This window comes from Actinia tenebrosa, unplaced genomic scaffold (assembly GCF_029948245.1).
Source record: "Actinia tenebrosa isolate PJP-AT-01 unplaced genomic scaffold, QUT_ActTen_1.0 PGA_scaffold1__47_contigs__length_23844297, whole genome shotgun sequence".
In the NCBI taxonomy this organism is placed as follows: Eukaryota; Metazoa; Cnidaria; class Anthozoa; order Actiniaria; family Actiniidae; genus Actinia; species Actinia tenebrosa.
The window spans coordinates 6,396,252-6,413,323 of NW_028292578.1; the positions used below are offsets into that span (position 1 = coordinate 6,396,252).

General features: G+C 35.1%; 1 protein-coding gene across 1 annotated transcript in view; it reads left to right on the forward strand.

Annotated features, from left to right (window-relative positions):
• Positions 1-17,072, forward strand: part of LOC116304523 (poly(A) polymerase beta) — a gene marked incomplete at its 5' end in the record, with an annotated part of 56,250 nt that extends 39,178 nt beyond the window's left edge. The window contains 21 exons of the mRNA XM_089032177.1: positions 1,945-2,011; positions 3,548-3,629; positions 3,829-3,938; positions 4,164-4,217; positions 4,951-5,062; positions 5,151-5,240; positions 7,288-7,426; positions 7,516-7,597; positions 8,828-8,948; positions 9,050-9,134; positions 9,289-9,342; positions 10,016-10,129; positions 10,698-10,747; positions 10,924-10,974; positions 12,416-12,485; positions 12,562-12,622; positions 12,974-13,100; positions 13,532-13,800; positions 13,917-14,018; positions 15,932-16,030; positions 16,110-17,072. Of these exons, the coding sequence (XP_088888303.1) occupies positions 1,945-2,011; positions 3,548-3,629; positions 3,829-3,938; positions 4,164-4,217; positions 4,951-5,062; positions 5,151-5,240; positions 7,288-7,426; positions 7,516-7,597; positions 8,828-8,948; positions 9,050-9,134; positions 9,289-9,342; positions 10,016-10,129; positions 10,698-10,747; positions 10,924-10,974; positions 12,416-12,485; positions 12,562-12,622; positions 12,974-13,100; positions 13,532-13,800; positions 13,917-14,018; positions 15,932-16,030; positions 16,110-16,199 (2,029 nt within the window). The remainder of the gene's footprint in view (positions 1-1,944; positions 2,012-3,547; positions 3,630-3,828; positions 3,939-4,163; positions 4,218-4,950; positions 5,063-5,150; positions 5,241-7,287; positions 7,427-7,515; positions 7,598-8,827; positions 8,949-9,049; positions 9,135-9,288; positions 9,343-10,015; positions 10,130-10,697; positions 10,748-10,923; positions 10,975-12,415; positions 12,486-12,561; positions 12,623-12,973; positions 13,101-13,531; positions 13,801-13,916; positions 14,019-15,931; positions 16,031-16,109) is intronic.

Here is a 17,072-nt window from a genome sequence, read left to right on the forward strand (position 1 = left end):
TAACTAACCCAGTTCAATTCCACTTCACTGGTTTTGATATTTAAATATAATATATTTGGAGAACATAATCAATAATGGAGAGATCAGAACTTCAGAACGGTTAGTGAAAAACAGATAACCATTTCAACACATTTCTAAACAAATTTAGAGTTCCTGAAGTAAAATTATTTATTTATTCAGACGTAACGAGTCTTAGTCAGGTCAAAGTCACATCAAAGTCAGGTCAAGATTCTTGTGTAATTCAAGATGGAGAGTATATCAAAACTTGTTTTCTCTGTCTACAAAACCGCATCAGTAGTATTGAATAGTAGTATAAATTTGAATCAAAATTTTTATTTATTCGGTTAGGCCTACCCTCCACACTAGTCCAGGCGAATCCAAACAATTCTTTACCAAAATGAATTTTTTCAAATACCTTCTCCAGAGTGGGACAATTTGAAAATGCCGGCCAGCCGTATTAGTGTGGACAGATAACATTTCGTATCCGGAATTTTCGAATACAATGACATCATGTTTGTTATGAAAACATGGCGGAAAGGCTAAAAATTCACCTCGGGCTCAATTTCAGCTACGATGCACGTGCTTAGATGTGCAATGAAGCGTTTTTGCTGCCTATGATCGGACTAGTGTGGACGTGCAACATTTTATCCGTTTTCATGTGTGGATGGAAAACTTTTTTTTTCTAGTTTTTTGGTGAAAATTTCGGATTCAAATTCATCCGGCATAGTGTGGACAGGGACTTAGAAAAAATTTCAATGCACTTAAGCCAAACACAAGGGATATGCGATTTTTTAAAGTGCTTCAAAATGCGCTCACATCATCGGGTCTTTAATGACAATTATCTCGCTTGAATGTGTGGGACCCCCAAATTTTTTCACGTTTTTAGAGAGCCCCTTGTGTACTCTAAATAAATGACACAATTTCATTTAAATAAAAATGGGTTGCGAACTATTCCCACCAGCCTTAAGCTTTATAAAAACATTTTAAAAGCAGTTTTAGATATTTGTGGGGGCACTCGTGAGATGATACGAGAGATCAAACAAAGATTGATGTTAATGTTCAGTGACAAGACTTAGGGTTAGGGATAGTCACAGGCAGCTGAATTTGCAAATAAGTGAAATATCAAACAACTTTTCCAAAGTTTTTGCTAAATGGAGCAAGAAGACCACTAATTATCATTTCTTAAAATTGGAGGGGAAGAGCATATTAAATATGAAGTTTTCTGCATTTTTTAAACCTGTTACATTATTTTTGCCTCATGAAAGAAACTGATTTCTAGTTATCTAGGTTACTCTTCTGAGCTAATGGATTTATAGATTTAATACCCCATTGTAAGGGTATAACGATGCATCAGAATATTTATATATTGCTATATTAAAGCCACAATAGCCATGCATTAATGGAAACATTGTATTATTGATAACTATTGCAATAGTTGACTTTGACTATCTATTGTATCAATTGTCTCACTCTGAAATGATAACAAACATAAAAATTTGTTAGTAGATAATGTGTGGTGCACAAATTACTCATTTTGTTGCTTCAGATTGCGGCTGCTTGAATAAGATCTCGCAAGACACTTCTGTCGATTTGCCATCTTTAAAAGTGCGAGAGCCTGGTAACAAGGATTTCCCTTGGAGGGGGAAGCATAAAATTCAGTCCAAACTCGTCCCCAGGGCCCTCTACTCGCTCTTGAAGGAAAACATGGCAACAAATGAAGGCATTTCTATTTTCTATAATAGACATTAAATTAATCGCAAGTTTCCACCATCGCAATATCTAGTCTACTATCACAATGCTATCGCAATTGTTAGAACAAATATTGCAATACTATTGCAATAGGGGAAAAGTGCTCAATAGTCACCACTACCTTATTGCTTAGTATCTGAAAATGTTAGTGTCAAGCTTTGCAATAATCAATAATCTCTCTTTATTTCTATTCAGAATGGTTGTTCTTGGCAAGTTAAATGAAATTGTTAAGCAGTGGATAGTTGATGTTAGTCTGCAGAAGGTATTTAGAAACTAGCATCCAGCAATATGTATGGCAAACGGTACACATGTTGTTCAAAAATTTACTTTTATGTATTATTTGAGTAAGCTGCCATCTACAGGTACATGATTATTGGGTAAAATATACCTTAATTTACATTCACAGGGTTAGCTAACCATTCTTGCATGAGGATTGAAATATGTATCATGTGTTTACCAGTATTCAAAACAAGGGCTGTTCCATACGCTGCTCTATTCATGTGCTGAACCTAATGATGTATTAATTAATTAGTTGCTGTTCTATTATCACATGATGTGGCAAGCCCTGTTAATAACATGTTTGCCATACAAAATTAAAACTACCAGACCAAATTAATTTGTATGCTTACCCTTTTTTTAACTACGAAGTAGTAGACACTATTGTCATCGGGTTGTGTAAGTAACTCTGTCATGCGTAACTATCAAATAAATAAACAAAGCATTTTTTTTTATAACTTATACCTGTTATTCGCTAAACAGAATCACATATAAAGTATGAGAGACCTCAAGGAAAAACTGCTCTAAGTCTGAGAGAACATTGTGGCTTTTTCATTGAGAAAACAAGAAAAACGTTCCTCAAAATATGACCACCATTTTGTTTCAGTCACGCAACAGTTGCACAAAATGAATCGGCATAGCACAGGAAACCCAAATTACACCGATGTAAAGGATCATGAAGTATTTCATTACTTGTCTTATACCTGTTAATCGCCATAAATAATGACATATGAAGTAGAAGAGACATTACTAATGGACAACTGATCGCTACCCTCAGTCAGTACAACATAATCTCCAGCCAAATATTTCCCAATAAGTGCTCAATATCAACATTCATATTAGCAAAGCAAAACCATCTAGACTACAAACACTACTCCTACAATAATATTTGTTCTTTTAATTCTGTGCTGAAAAAGGCTTCCTCATCTAATACTTCACTCCGACTACATGACAAATTTGTGAGAATTTATGTGTGAAAAAGAGTCTACAAGATCAGTGATTTTATCCAGTTTAATATACATCAGCAAATATGAAAAAATTAATCAATGAAACAAAAAACATGAAGTAATACAACCCATAAAACAATTACACTATTGGTACTCGCTGCGTAATGGCTGTACAAACACACAAAAAATAATGGAGTTAGAGTTTATTACTTTCCAAAAAGTAGTAGGCACATGCGCTTTATAAGCGCATTTTTTGTTGTTGTTGTTGTTATTACTTTATCCCATATTTCACCCTGTATAACTTGCCATTCCTTCTGCATAACCCGGAAAAAAATCCTGCATAATTTGAAGTTTTTTCGCATTCTGTCAGAAGACCTGTATACATTTGGCAAGAGGTGCCTAATTTAGTTTAACATATTTAAAAGTTTGGTGTTTGAATCAACAGTTGCTCAAAAAACGATTCAGAGTCAAACCTGATTGTATTAGGTTCGCGCACATGAGTAGAGTGGCATATGGACAGGCCTTATACATTATCAAGGCACCAAAAACTTTCTTTTCATTCAATTTATAAACAGAGCATGCCAGAAAATGTGGCCCATTCTGTTGGTGGAAAAATATTTACGTTTGGATCTTTTCGTCTTGGAGTACACACAAAGGGTAAGCTTCTATTTCATAAACGGTCTGTAATTATTATGTGTATTGATTAATATTTTGAAAATGTATATGCTACAAAAATCTTCGAACTGTGGATGAGGCCCAAGTTTTCTTATGATAGTCACACCCACTTTAGTATGATTGTCCCGTGCGTTTTTAACTTGTGGATACACAAATTGAATTTTGCTTTCATTTTTAACAGGTGCTGATATTGACACTCTTCTCGTAGCTCCTCGACATATTGATAGGGCTGATTTTTTTTCATCATTTTATGACCTACTGAAAAACCATGAAGATGTGAAAGAATTAAGAGTAAGTGCACAATAATGTACTGAGTTGAAGTCCATTCACTACTTAAGTAACCCTAACCCTAACCATTAGGTTTCCTGGTTTCACTATTTCTTATCTGATCTTGGCTGTATACTGACTTGTAGATCATCCCAAAGTTCATTTGTCATCATCTTTAACCACTTTATTTTTTATATTAATTATTTTATATACTGTACAAACTAATGATTAAGTTTATGAAATTCATAGGCAGTTGAGAATGCATTTGTTCCAGTTATTAAACTCACTTTTTGCAACATTGAGGTGTGTATAGTAGATTTTATTCTGTAATACCTTAGAATAAACCATATTTTATTTGAGTCTATTTGGGGCATTAAACTGAAATAAAATTATGCTAAAAAGATCCAGGCTTTTACTGTGAGACATGCTGTACCATAGTCACTATGCTTACTCAGTAGATTGATTGGAAACAAAGGTGGGACAAATTACACACATCAAATGCGTCAAAAATATGTCACGAATATGTCAAAAATTCATCAAAAATTTGTTCAAGTGACAGCAGTACTGCACGTCGCACAGTAATGGGACTAGAATTTATGAACATTGTAATACCAGTGCACTGATCTTACAGTCTGCTAGTAAACTGTCAAAGCAAACACAAACACCTGAAGAGTTGAGGCTTTGACTAATATTGTAGGTATTGTATTACCAATGTGATCATCCTAATGAGTTAAGGCTTTTGTACATATATTATGATAGGAAAGAAGGTCTTTATCCAAGTCATGCCTGTCAATAGCAACAAATAGTAGGCTGTGATCGCATCGAATGCATGGCATAATATTTTTAATGGGGCTACTAAAATAAATAAAAAGTAAAACTAGATCTGTCAACTTTGAATACTGAATAAGCATCTTATGTGTGTTAATGTAATTTAACAGTAACAATGTAGCATACAATAATTTTACATATAGATCTGTACCGAGTGACAAAAACACACTTCAACAATGTGAATGCTGTTTTTTATTTCTGTTATAAGGTTGATCTTCTCTTTGCTCGTTTGGCTTTACCAGAAATACCAGATAACTTAGATCTACTTGATGAAAATCTGCTGAAGAATTTGGACCCAAAGTGTGTCAGGAGTTTAAATGGTAAAACTACTAAGTTTATTGTACAGCACAAAAATATACCAAATGATGATCAACTGCTGACAAGTTGTGCTTTTTGTGTTGAACAAAGGTTGTAGGGTAACAGATGAGATCTTAAGACAAGTCCCAAACATAGAGAATTTTAGACTCACTCTAAGGGCAGTTAAACTTTGGGCCAAGAGTAAGTAGAAAAATAAATATTGTTCTTTTTAACTGAGTGAGAGGTCCGTAGCGTAAGTTAAGGACCTAGTTTTTTCCATGGCCTCATAATATTTAGACATGTAGAGTGTAGCACGTGGGCCATAAGAAAGTGGGGGCAATGAGGATTGATAACTTACCGTGCTGTACCTTTGGACTGTTTCAAGCATGCAGGCCCAAGGGTGGATCCAGGGGAGGGGTCCAGGGGTTTTCCCCCTCCTCGCACTTTACAACTCATAATTGTTTTCCCCTTTTTTAACATAAGATATATATATGCACAGTGGCATTAATATAAATGTCAACAAAATATGCAAAATATTTGTCTCAAAAGCAAAAGGAGAATAATTAAAAGAGCTATCTTTCATACCAGTAGCAATACATATGTATGTGATATGACGGGTATAGTGTGCGTATGACGTCAACAATGATGTCACTCATGTCTGTTATACCGAATTACGGTCTTTTCGCTACCTTGCACTTTCGCTACTGCACATTCGCTACTTAATAGAAGTCGATTCGCTACCTTGAGGTAGCACAATTGCTACTTTATCCCAAGATGCCTGTAAACCTCCTCTATAACATTTTGGATCGTTTATTATCAGTAATTCTAAGTAATTTGTTATTATTTGAATGTTTTTTGAAGAAAGAAATTTCAAAGCGTATTTGGCGTAATGGACAAGTCGGCCGAATATCTGTCTTGTAATCTCTTATATCGAACAGGTTTCTTGATTTCACTCTTTTCTTAGAAAATTTTTTGAAGGATATTCATGTCAAGGAAGAATTTTAGTTACGAAAAAAGCAATCTAGTGGAGTTATTTTATTAATAATTGTAAAATAGCAAACCGACTTATGGCGTTGTGTTACAACAAACAAATCAATTTGTTTGTTAAACACCTCACACAACGCCTCACGCCTGGAGTCCATTCACTACTTTACTACGAAGCTAAAAAAACTCAAAAAAAAGCTCCACTAGATTGCTTGTTTTGTAGCTAAAATTCTTCCTTGACATAAACCCTTTTATTTTGAAGTCAAACTTTTAGTCATCGAGCAAAAGTGGGGATAAAAATAAGCCTTCGTTCCTCATAGCTTTTGATTTGCTTGTTGTAACACAACGCCAAGAGTCCAATCGCTACTTTGCTATGGAGCAAGCCAAAATAACTCTGAAAAACTCGACTAGATTTCTTCTTTGTAACTAAATCTTTTTATTTGTCAGAAAAGTTCTTCATTGAACGCAAAATTTTATTAGTCGTCGTTAACTCGCACGTAAATGAGGAGACGTAAATATCCTCTCTTCTCTATGTTTAGATTTCTCGATCGACATCTGACCAGTTTCAATGCCGTAAAACACAATTTAAATTTATCGATATAGACTCAAAATTAATATATACGTAATATATATTCCTGATATTGTGATATTTAACATTTTGAGATAAGGTAGCGAATCGACTTCTATTAGTAGCTAATCGACTTCTATTAAGTAGCGAATCGACCTTTTAGGTAAGTAGCGAAAGTGCAAGGTAGCGAAAAGACCGGATACCGTTATACCACTAGCAACATATGTGTATGTGTTATGATGGGTATAGTGTATGTATGACGTCAACAATGATGTCACTAATTGAGTGTAGGTTTTGGACCCCCCTTCAAAAAAATTCTGGATACGCCCTTGTGTTCATAATGCACAATGAATAAAGAAACTCTTTCAATTCAGTGCCTGTCCATAAATGCATTTAAATTTGAGTGAGATTGAAATTTTATGAACTATGGAAATACAAGAACAGATTGGAAAAGTGTTTTAAAAGTCAAATAAAGAAACCACACTGGCTTCTTCACAGAATTCATTCAGATAAGTTCAGACTTGATGTTGTTTTCCTTTTTCGTCGATACTGTAGGTTATGGACTGCATATTGAGCAATCAAATCATGTGAAATTACTTTGGCGTAAAATCAGAATTTTTATTGAATCCATGTTTCATTAATGTTTTTGTCAAAACTAACATATTTCTTTCTGTTTTCTTTCTTTCTTTTTCTTAGAAAGAGGTATCTATTCCAATGTATTGGGATTTTTAGGAGGCGTATCTTGGGCCATGCTTGTTGCTAGAACATGTCAACTTTATCCCAATGCTGTCGCATCTACTTTACTTTTGAAATTTTTTCTTGTATTTTCTCGATGGTGAGTATGTTTGTGCAATCTCCAAAACTTATAGAAACTGTTTATTGCATATTGCCTTTGCTTATCAATTACTCATCTTTTAATATTAGGGAATGGCCAAATCCTGTTTTGCTGAAACAAATTCCTTTACCGCATGAAAACAGGCTAGGCTTTCAAGTTTGGGATCCTAGAGTAAGTATTGTGAATAAGTTTTAGTAACAATACTGTGTCATGCTGTAGCCTTTATTTGAGGGTTGTTTTATCGTGTTATATTTTATAAGAACTTTTCATGTTAACCCTTTGACTCTGATGCCCAACACTGCCTGTAAGAAAATGTTTGAAAAATCCCAGATTCAACAATTTTGAGCAAGTTTGCTGGAAATCATTTAACCTTTTGGCGTTGTTGAGAATGGGCTTCAATGTCTTAATGCCACCTGAGGGATGCACTACTCCCTTGTTGCAAGGAGGAAACCATGGTAACCCTGCCTCTAACCCACCTGACACCTGTCATACTGATACTAGTCAGTAGAAAATATATTATATACAGTATATAAGAAATCTGTGAATCAATTTTCCGTAAAATAGTGCTCAATACATCGATAGAAGTAGAGCAGAATATTTGTTTGAGAAGAAAAAGTCAAGACAACATTTTTCCTGACAAGCCTGTTTCGTGAATTGCTTCACTCTTCAGGGGATTTTCCCTGAATCCCCTGAAGAGTGAAGCAATTCACGAAACAGGCTTGTCGGGAAAAATGTTGTCTTGACTTTTTCTTCTCAAACAAATATACAGTATATATATATATATTCGACTTAATACTGACCAGGGAGAGGAGGGACGGACCAACAAACTTGCAAAACCAAGCAAAACAAGCACAAACAAGCAAGCAATTGCAAGCGACCAAATGTAAGGCAAACGTTTGGCTCCTGCAAGCATATTCTGGGGCCCTTGCAATTATAGTACTAAGCAAGACCGCAAATCAGACCCTTACCAGCTAGCCTCACGTTTGACCTTGAATAAATTACATTTAGCCCATTAAAAACCTGGAGAAATGTCTAAAATTCTAACAAAATATCCTTTAAACATTTTTGGAAAAACAAAAATCCCAAAATATCCCTTGGTGTCAATCTATTTACAATAGCTCACAGGATTATCATGCCCAAAATCTCTTAAATGTAATTAATTGGTACAAGAAATGTCATCTGTCTTATTTGCATAAAACACTGACTGTTTCCATCGGAACTCCAAAAATGGTTTTGCTAGGATTTGCAAAACATTTAGGTCCAGAAAAGCACTATAAAAAAACTGAAAAATGGCAGGAGTCAAAGGGTTAGTGTGATATTATTACCCAACTACTTAGAATATGATTCCCCCTAAATACCATGAATGAGAAAAGTATTCACAATGGATCATTTGAATTTCAGCTTAACACCTCAGACCGCTATCACCTTATGCCAATTATAACACCAGCATATCCACAACAGAACTCTACTTTTAATGTTTCCATGTCTACACGACAAATTATGCAAGAGGAATTTTTTATAGGTATGTAGTGATTTTTGCTAAAACCGGACTAAAGGCAGCTAGATGAAACAAAAGCTATTGAAGTAACAGTAACCATGTTTGAATCTGTTATGCTATTGCAGGATTTAAAAACTCTGAAGATGTTCAAAATGGTAAAGCAAACTGGGATATACTTTTTGTACCTTTTAATTTCTTTTCAAGATACAAGTAAGTTTTTATCAAAGATTGTTTGCATAAACAACACTTGCAAACCATTGAAAGTATTAGTGCTTTTTCAAATACAGAATTCTTTTTCTAACCATGTGATGTGTATTTTCAGATTTTACCAATTAATGATTCCAGGATTTTTTCTTGCTTTCAGACATTATATAGTACTTAGTGCCTTTGCTGCAAGTCAAGATAATCTTTTGGAATGGTAATATTAACATAGAATAAAAAATGTACTTTATAGTGGCTACATGTTTATAGTGGTTACCCTTGAAACCATGTCTAATCTACTAGCTTTGGCTGTTTTATCACAGCGTGGGACAATCACAACAGAGCTAGGCTCCAAACTAGGTGAAAGCCCAAAGATCAAATTAGAATTTAGCAATTGATTTTTGAGGAGGGAGGAAAACTGGAGAATCCGCAGAAAAACCCTCGAAGCACAGGAGAGAACCAACAAACAACTCTACTCCCATACGACATCGAGGTGGGCAGGACTTGGGGCGCATTGGTGAGAGGCAGCACATTAGCAGCTCACACCACTGGTGCTTGTCTGATGTTCGCTTAATAGAGCCTTAACAGTGGTTTGCTTGATTTGCCCAATATTGGTATTTTTGCAATACTTTAGTGTTTGCAGGAATCTGCTTAATATAGTTGTCCGCGTAATAAAGGTTCGTTTTCCAGTAAATATGGGGGAAAAGCTTCAGTACTTGAGCTAGATGTGTCCACTTTATAGGTTGTTGCTTAATAAAGGGTTTGCTTATAAAAGAGGTACCTCTGTATTTTGTATTTATAGTTTGTCTTTTAACACTGACATTCTGCTTACTTATATGTCATCCAAAATATTTATATTATGCCATGTTTTAATCTTGTGAAACTTGCAGGATTGGTTTGGTGGAATCAAAAGTTAGAACTTTGGTATTAAGCTTGGAAAATAATGCTTACATCACTTTGGCTCATGTAAACTCTACGAGTTATGGCCCCTTGGAATCAGAGAAGTAAACTTTATTTACTGACTTATTAGTGTAAAGTGCATTTTTATAGAGCACACTCAAGAAAGGACTTGTCAGGAATTAGTGGGGGGAGGTGGGTGGAGATTTAAAATTGAGTGCTAAAAATTATGTGACCTCCATAGCAATTGGAATAAAATTTCCTGTCCCTCCCCTTGGGCTTGGCCAAAAATATTATGACCCTCTATAAATAACTCCCCAACAAAACTGAAATAAGACCTGTCCTTAAACATATGTATATCCAGAAACCCTAAAATATTTATGAACCTAGGAAATGATATATTAATAGCTTTTCTCTTGGTCTTGAAAACAAGGAAATAGATATTTTCTTTCAGTTAAGATACATGTATATGATTGTTCAGGGATTTGTGAGGGGGAGGGGTAAGGATAATGACAGCCAAAGGCGGGAGCATGTAGGGAGCTTGAAATTTAGAGCCTCAGAAATGTGGTTTCCAGTGTTTTGAGGGGCTCCTGGCTTAGAAACACATAATATAGATATTAGTGCTTCTATTCATGTTCTAGTAGATTTATGACTAATTTGTAGTTTTTGTTCTAGGGACAAGTTTGTTACTAGATGGTTTATTGGACTTTTGTTTAAAAAAACAGGTAAGTTTGATGTTTTCTTGAGTCATCTAAAAGTAGCCTGCGTTCAGCTAGTATAATTTCCTCAAAATGAAGCAAAAGTAAATGATGCTGCTAATAATATTCTGTTATGCATCTACATCATTAGTTTAACTAACCCTTTTGACTACCAAACATTTTTTTGTATTGTCTGATAATAGAGAATGTAAACATTGACCTTACAAGTGAGATACAGATGTTTACAAATACAGGTATTGATTTAATGGAATATACATAGATTTTGTGTTTATTTGCAGTATCAAATTTTGAAATGGTCTTTCTACTGAAAATTACGAAAAATAACAATCCAGCATCAAAAACGTTTCTGGATATATCAGCTAGTATGAAGCATAAATGAAAAATATTTGAAACATGACTCTTGAATATATTAATATAATCCTAAAATTTCATTTTCTTGGAAACCTGGATAAAAAAAGCTATTAGAAGAGCCACTTTAAGGCCCTGTACATGTTGAAACTTTTAGTTGAAACTTATGTGCAAAAGCGAAACAAGGTTCAGAACTAATTGTACTGTGTAACACCCCAAGCTTTGTGAAACTTTTGTTATAAGAAACTTTTATGAAAAGTACTGTTTTCTACTCATGCAACCAAAACTAGTGTTGCAAGCAAGTTTCAGGATGAAATTGCATCATGTAACACCCATCTTAGTCTTCATCAAATATTAGTGCAGAGCATATTTTGTGTATTCCATTTAAAAACAGATTGTATACAGTCCTGGAGAGTATTTCGTGATGTTTGCATGTTGTCATTAGGGTTCACTGATATATACAGTTGGTTGTCGTCGGCATAGAACATGTAGTTTACGTTGAATGAAGATATTACATCTTGAAGAGGAGCTATGCATAGGATAAACAATAATAATATCCTAATATAGATCCTTGTGGGACTCTGAAGTCGATGTGTCTTGGAGATGATGATGATGACTGGATCATGACTGATTGTGTTCTTACTGTAAGATATGATGAGTACCATTCCAAGACAGTTCCAGTAAAATCAAAATAATTGGTTTCCAAACGTTTTAGTAGTATTTTGTGGTCGAGTGTGTTGAAGGCTGCCGACAGATCCAATAACACCAATTATGCGTCGAGTGTTAATAGTTATTAGTTATTGGTAGAAGAGCAGTTTCAGTAGAGTGGAATCGTCTATATGCTGATTGAAAAGTGGGAAATAGATTGGAATTGTTCAGATAGGTATACGTCTGCATGGTAACAGCTTTCTCAATTACTTTGGCCAAAGATAGGATGTTGGCTAGAGGTCTGTAGTTTTTCAGCAGATCTTTATTGAGGTCAGGTTTTTTGAGTTTTGGACGAATTTATTGATTTCTTCAACATATCCTAGTAGTGAACAATCCAATCAGAGCCCAACTTTCCCAGCAAGCAGGCAACATCATCAACAGGGGATAACGGTTTCAAAAAATATTGTGTCGTGTAACACTGCCGTGAAAACTTCTCACAACGCTGTTGCACATTAGTTTCAGCTAAAAACCTCAACATGTAACAAGGTCTTTAACTTTAAGTGATTCTGTAATATTTGAAGTGCGAGGGGCTAATTATGAATAAATGTTTTGTGATAATAGTTATGAATATTCTTTACAACATTCAGTTAATATTGCCTCTGGTTTCTGATGATTTAGTTCACAATCAAGCAATCAGTACTAAGTTGATCAAAGATGGAATGACCATTGAAGCTAAACATGTCAGAAGGTTAGTTTTTGTTCATTCAAAACTCTAAGTTGCTGAGCTAAGTTAAAGTGTATTTCTGTGTTTTTTCTTTCCTCAGAAAGCAACTAAACAAGTACTTACCTCCTGGGGTTTTCAAAATGAAGAAAAAGAGTGGTGTGGTAAGACCATTTTATTGCTGGGGTTTTACTAGACATCATTTCCTGTCTAGTGGGGAATATTCACCAGCTGAATCACAAGTTTTTAATGGAATCCTTTCTGGTTGACAGCACTTGGTGGTCAGTGTTTGACCACCATTTGCAGCAGACAACGAGATTCACAGACTTTTATCAGCTGAGTGAAATCAAGCAATTCCATAATATGTACTTACTACCTTTAGTGATTCACTTCTTCAGATTGGAAGTTGAGAGGAGGTCATTGTTGTGTTGTGTGGTTAACACAACTAACAGTACTTTCTAAATGCACTTATTCAATTCAAAATCTGACTTTGTACAATGCTTGTGACTTTTTAGGTGGGTGATGACAAGCCAAATGTTGTAAAAAATGAAAACATTCTGAATGAAAGCTCAAGTCTTGAAATCAGCACTGAAAGTATACCAGAGGGCAAAGAAGAATTGCCAAATGTCAAAGACATCATAGGTATTTTGTCACAAACTTTCCCCTTAAAATGTTCAAATGTGCTGCATTGCTTCCTCCTATTTATCAACAGGAAGGGTTTATGAAATGTCAGAATGCAATACTTGAATTACTGACATTAGGTCGCTCCACTCTCATCAGTGCGACTCAGAATTCATTTAAAAGGGTTAGGTTAAGGTTAAGGTAGATTATTTGGTCACTCTACTCTCATCAAGTTTAATTACACTCAATTAATTCCAGAAACCAAAATATAACTGAAGAATCCAGAATAAATCATTTGCAGAACACAGAAAAGAACCAGCAAACAACTTCATTGTTATGTTATAGCTTAGTCTGGGGATTACACACATAACCACTGTGACAGTGATATGGAGTAGTGTACATGATTCATTCCCTTTGATACAGTCATTCTTTCTTTTAACTTCTACATTTAGATGAGAAAATGTTAACTGATGATCATGAGCACAAAGCATCCATAAACAATGATGCCCAGATATCCAAACCCTCTATCATAAAAGAAAGCCAAGGTGAAGTGATATCACTAGCACCTATTACATGTAACACACAAGAGATCACAAGCACTGCTGCACCAGCAAAAGTTCAGCCAGATGAGAAAAGACAAGGAGTTAAACGCCCAAGCACGCCATTGGGACCAGACACAAAACGTACCAAAATAGAGAACCCAACTGAAACTTCCCCACAGGTATTGCATGTAATATGTGTTAAAGCTTCCCATATCAGACCCTTTACTGGAATAGGAATGATGATTCCATTAATTTTCTTTATTTTTTTTAATTATTGCATTCATTATAATAATAGGAATTTATTATAAAGGAAGACCCTTCAAATATTAATACAACGAATTTGGTCAAGTCAGTGGATGAAATTGAAGCGCTAACATCCCCTACTGATGACGAAATGGTTAGTAAAAATGTTCTTCAGTTTCACTCTTCACATGAGAAATTTAGCTTTTAATTCTCACATTATACTGGTCTACTGGTCATGGTGGATGAGTATTGATCCTGAATCAAATGCTGATCAAGATACACTTCAAGACACTCATCAAGTCACACCAAGACACACATCAAGACACACATCAAGGCACACATCAAGACACACATCAAGACACACACAAAGACACACATCAAGACACACATCAAGACACACATCAAGACACACACCAAGACACACATCAAGACACACATCAAGACACACACCAAGACACACATCAAGACACACATCAAGTCACACACATCAAGACACAAATCAAGACACACACCAAGACACACATCAAGACACACATCAAGACACACATCAAGACACACATCAAGACACACATCAAGACACACATCAAGACACACATCAAGACACACATCAAGACACACACCAAGACACACATCAAGACACACATCAAGACACACATCAAGACACACATCAAGACACACATCAAGACACACATCAAGACACACACCAAGACACACACCAAGACACTCATCAAGTCACACCAAGACACACATCAAGACACACATCAAGACACACACCAAGACACACACCAAGACACTCATCAAGTCACACAAAGACACACATCAAGACACACATCAAGACACACATCAAGACACACATCAAGACACACATCAAGACACACACCAAGACACACACCAAGACACACATCAAGACACACATCAAGACACACATCAAGACACACATCAAGACACACATCAAGACACACATCAAGACACACATCAAGACACACATCAAGACACACATCAAGACACACATCAAGACACACATCAAGACACACATCAAGACACACATCAAGACACACATCAAGACACACATCAAGACACACATCAAGACACACATCAAGACACACATCAAGTCACACACATCAAGTCACACACATCAAGACACACACCAAGACACACATCAAGACACAACTGATAGCCAATAGAAGTCCAGATGAAGATCGATTTGAAATTTTAATTGACTCCTAAATAGAGTGAAAGATTACATTGCTTAAAGAGTATGGATGTATGCAGGAAGTGAACGACAGACCCCTTGCTTTTCCTTACCATTTCGCTATGATTCATTCGTTGAGCAAGAAAGACATTTTGAAACTTTTCTGTGCATTTTTACAAGCATTAAGTCCATTATACAAGATGTGTAAATAATACCAAATAAATTGATAAAATTTTATTTTCCTATTTTGAATTAAAATGAGTTTGTGGAACCAGATCAAAGCTTATTGCTTTGTGTTTCATTCGTAGTTCTGACTCCCCTTAGTTACAGTTACTATGTCCCACAAGCTTAACAAATTATCTAAAATATCTCATAATTTAAAACTTTGATTGCAGAAAATTGATTTAAAAAATTGTTTCAATTATAGTTGTCTGTCCTGTGTCTGTCCTCTTTAAAACAGATACTGTATGGTTGTTTGTAAGACAAGATTATAATTTAATTTGGAAAACTGCTGTAAAGGTCCCGTAATTGTCTAATTGGAAATTATGAATTGGGGTTCAAAGTACCTCAAAGCCATAAAAAGCACTTGGCCTATGGCCTCCTTCTTTCGTCTGCTTCTCAATGTTAATTGGAACCCTGATGAAACACTTGCACTCACTTTTGATCTACTAGTATAATTATATTCATCTTTGGTCTTTCCAGAAAATGGACATCGGATGATGACCAAAATAATAGTTAATTACCAACATGAAAAACAAGCATTTCTTCAACTTATTACTAACCCTAACGACTGTTTGCTCAAATTAACATATTTACTAAAATAGCATAAATACCATTTATGTATTAAGCATAGTATAACTAATATCTCTTGACAGACAAGTTCAAACCTTAAACCCTCCAGAGGAATAAAGCGAAGAAGTTCAGATCAAAAGGATATTTCCACTAAACAATTGAAAAAGGATAGTTTTCAGGAGGTTTGTAGAATATTATTTTTTAAATATTACAAATCTTAACAATTTTATTCATGACCTTCCAACTTTTGCCTCCTCACAGGAAGAAGAAAAAGAGCTTTATGATACAGAGGAGCTTCAGCCTCAATTACCACTTCCAGTAAAAAACTCTATAAAACTTACACTGAAGTAGTGTTGTTGGTATTATCATAGTGTTAGGGTAACCTTGGCTTGATTAGTATGGAGGGTCTGCTGCAAGAGTCAACAGATGTTAAGTAGAGTTGCATTTATTTTTGATGTTATATATAAGACATCAAGTTGTGTTGTTAATCACTGAGAGGTTATTTCACTAACTATTATAAGGTAATGCCAAAGAAAACAAGTCAACAACATGATATTTCTATTTATTACAAAAATGTCCTTGCATTCGTAGTTAACCTAGTATTAACAATTAATCATTATTAATAGAGATAACAAAATGCTATTTAGACTGCCCAAAAACTGTCTATCATATTAATTCTGACTCAGTAGCACTTCACACACACTCCTCGTTCTTGTATTGCATAATATAGTAATTGGTAATAGTAACTATTAGCACCCCAAGCCATGTGTTGACTGACTGTTGGTCAGCTGTTGGTCAGCAGACTACCAACAGTTAGTTGACAGCTAGTCGACAGGTCATCGCTATGTACCAAAGCTGGTTTGGGGCAATAATAGCTACTATTACCTATATAGTTCAAGTGGTTGTTTAAGTCAAGACATTTTTATACATCCTGTAAAGAAAAAGAGTTGACCATTGTTTTACTGTAAATTTCCAAAACAGCTAAGTAACCAAGTAACGTTTATTTAAAACCCAGAATGCTAATGCTAAATGTTCATGGTGAAAATATAGTTGATCCTTTGTAAACATGTAATTACTTCAAAACTAGACTAGACTAACATGGTCTCTCGTTTTCATTCTTCTCATTTACTAGTGTACAGACAATCTTCTGACCTTTAAAGTCAGTTTATCAAAAATAAAGTTTAATATCATCTCCAAAGGAGGAGATGCCATGGATCCAGCTAA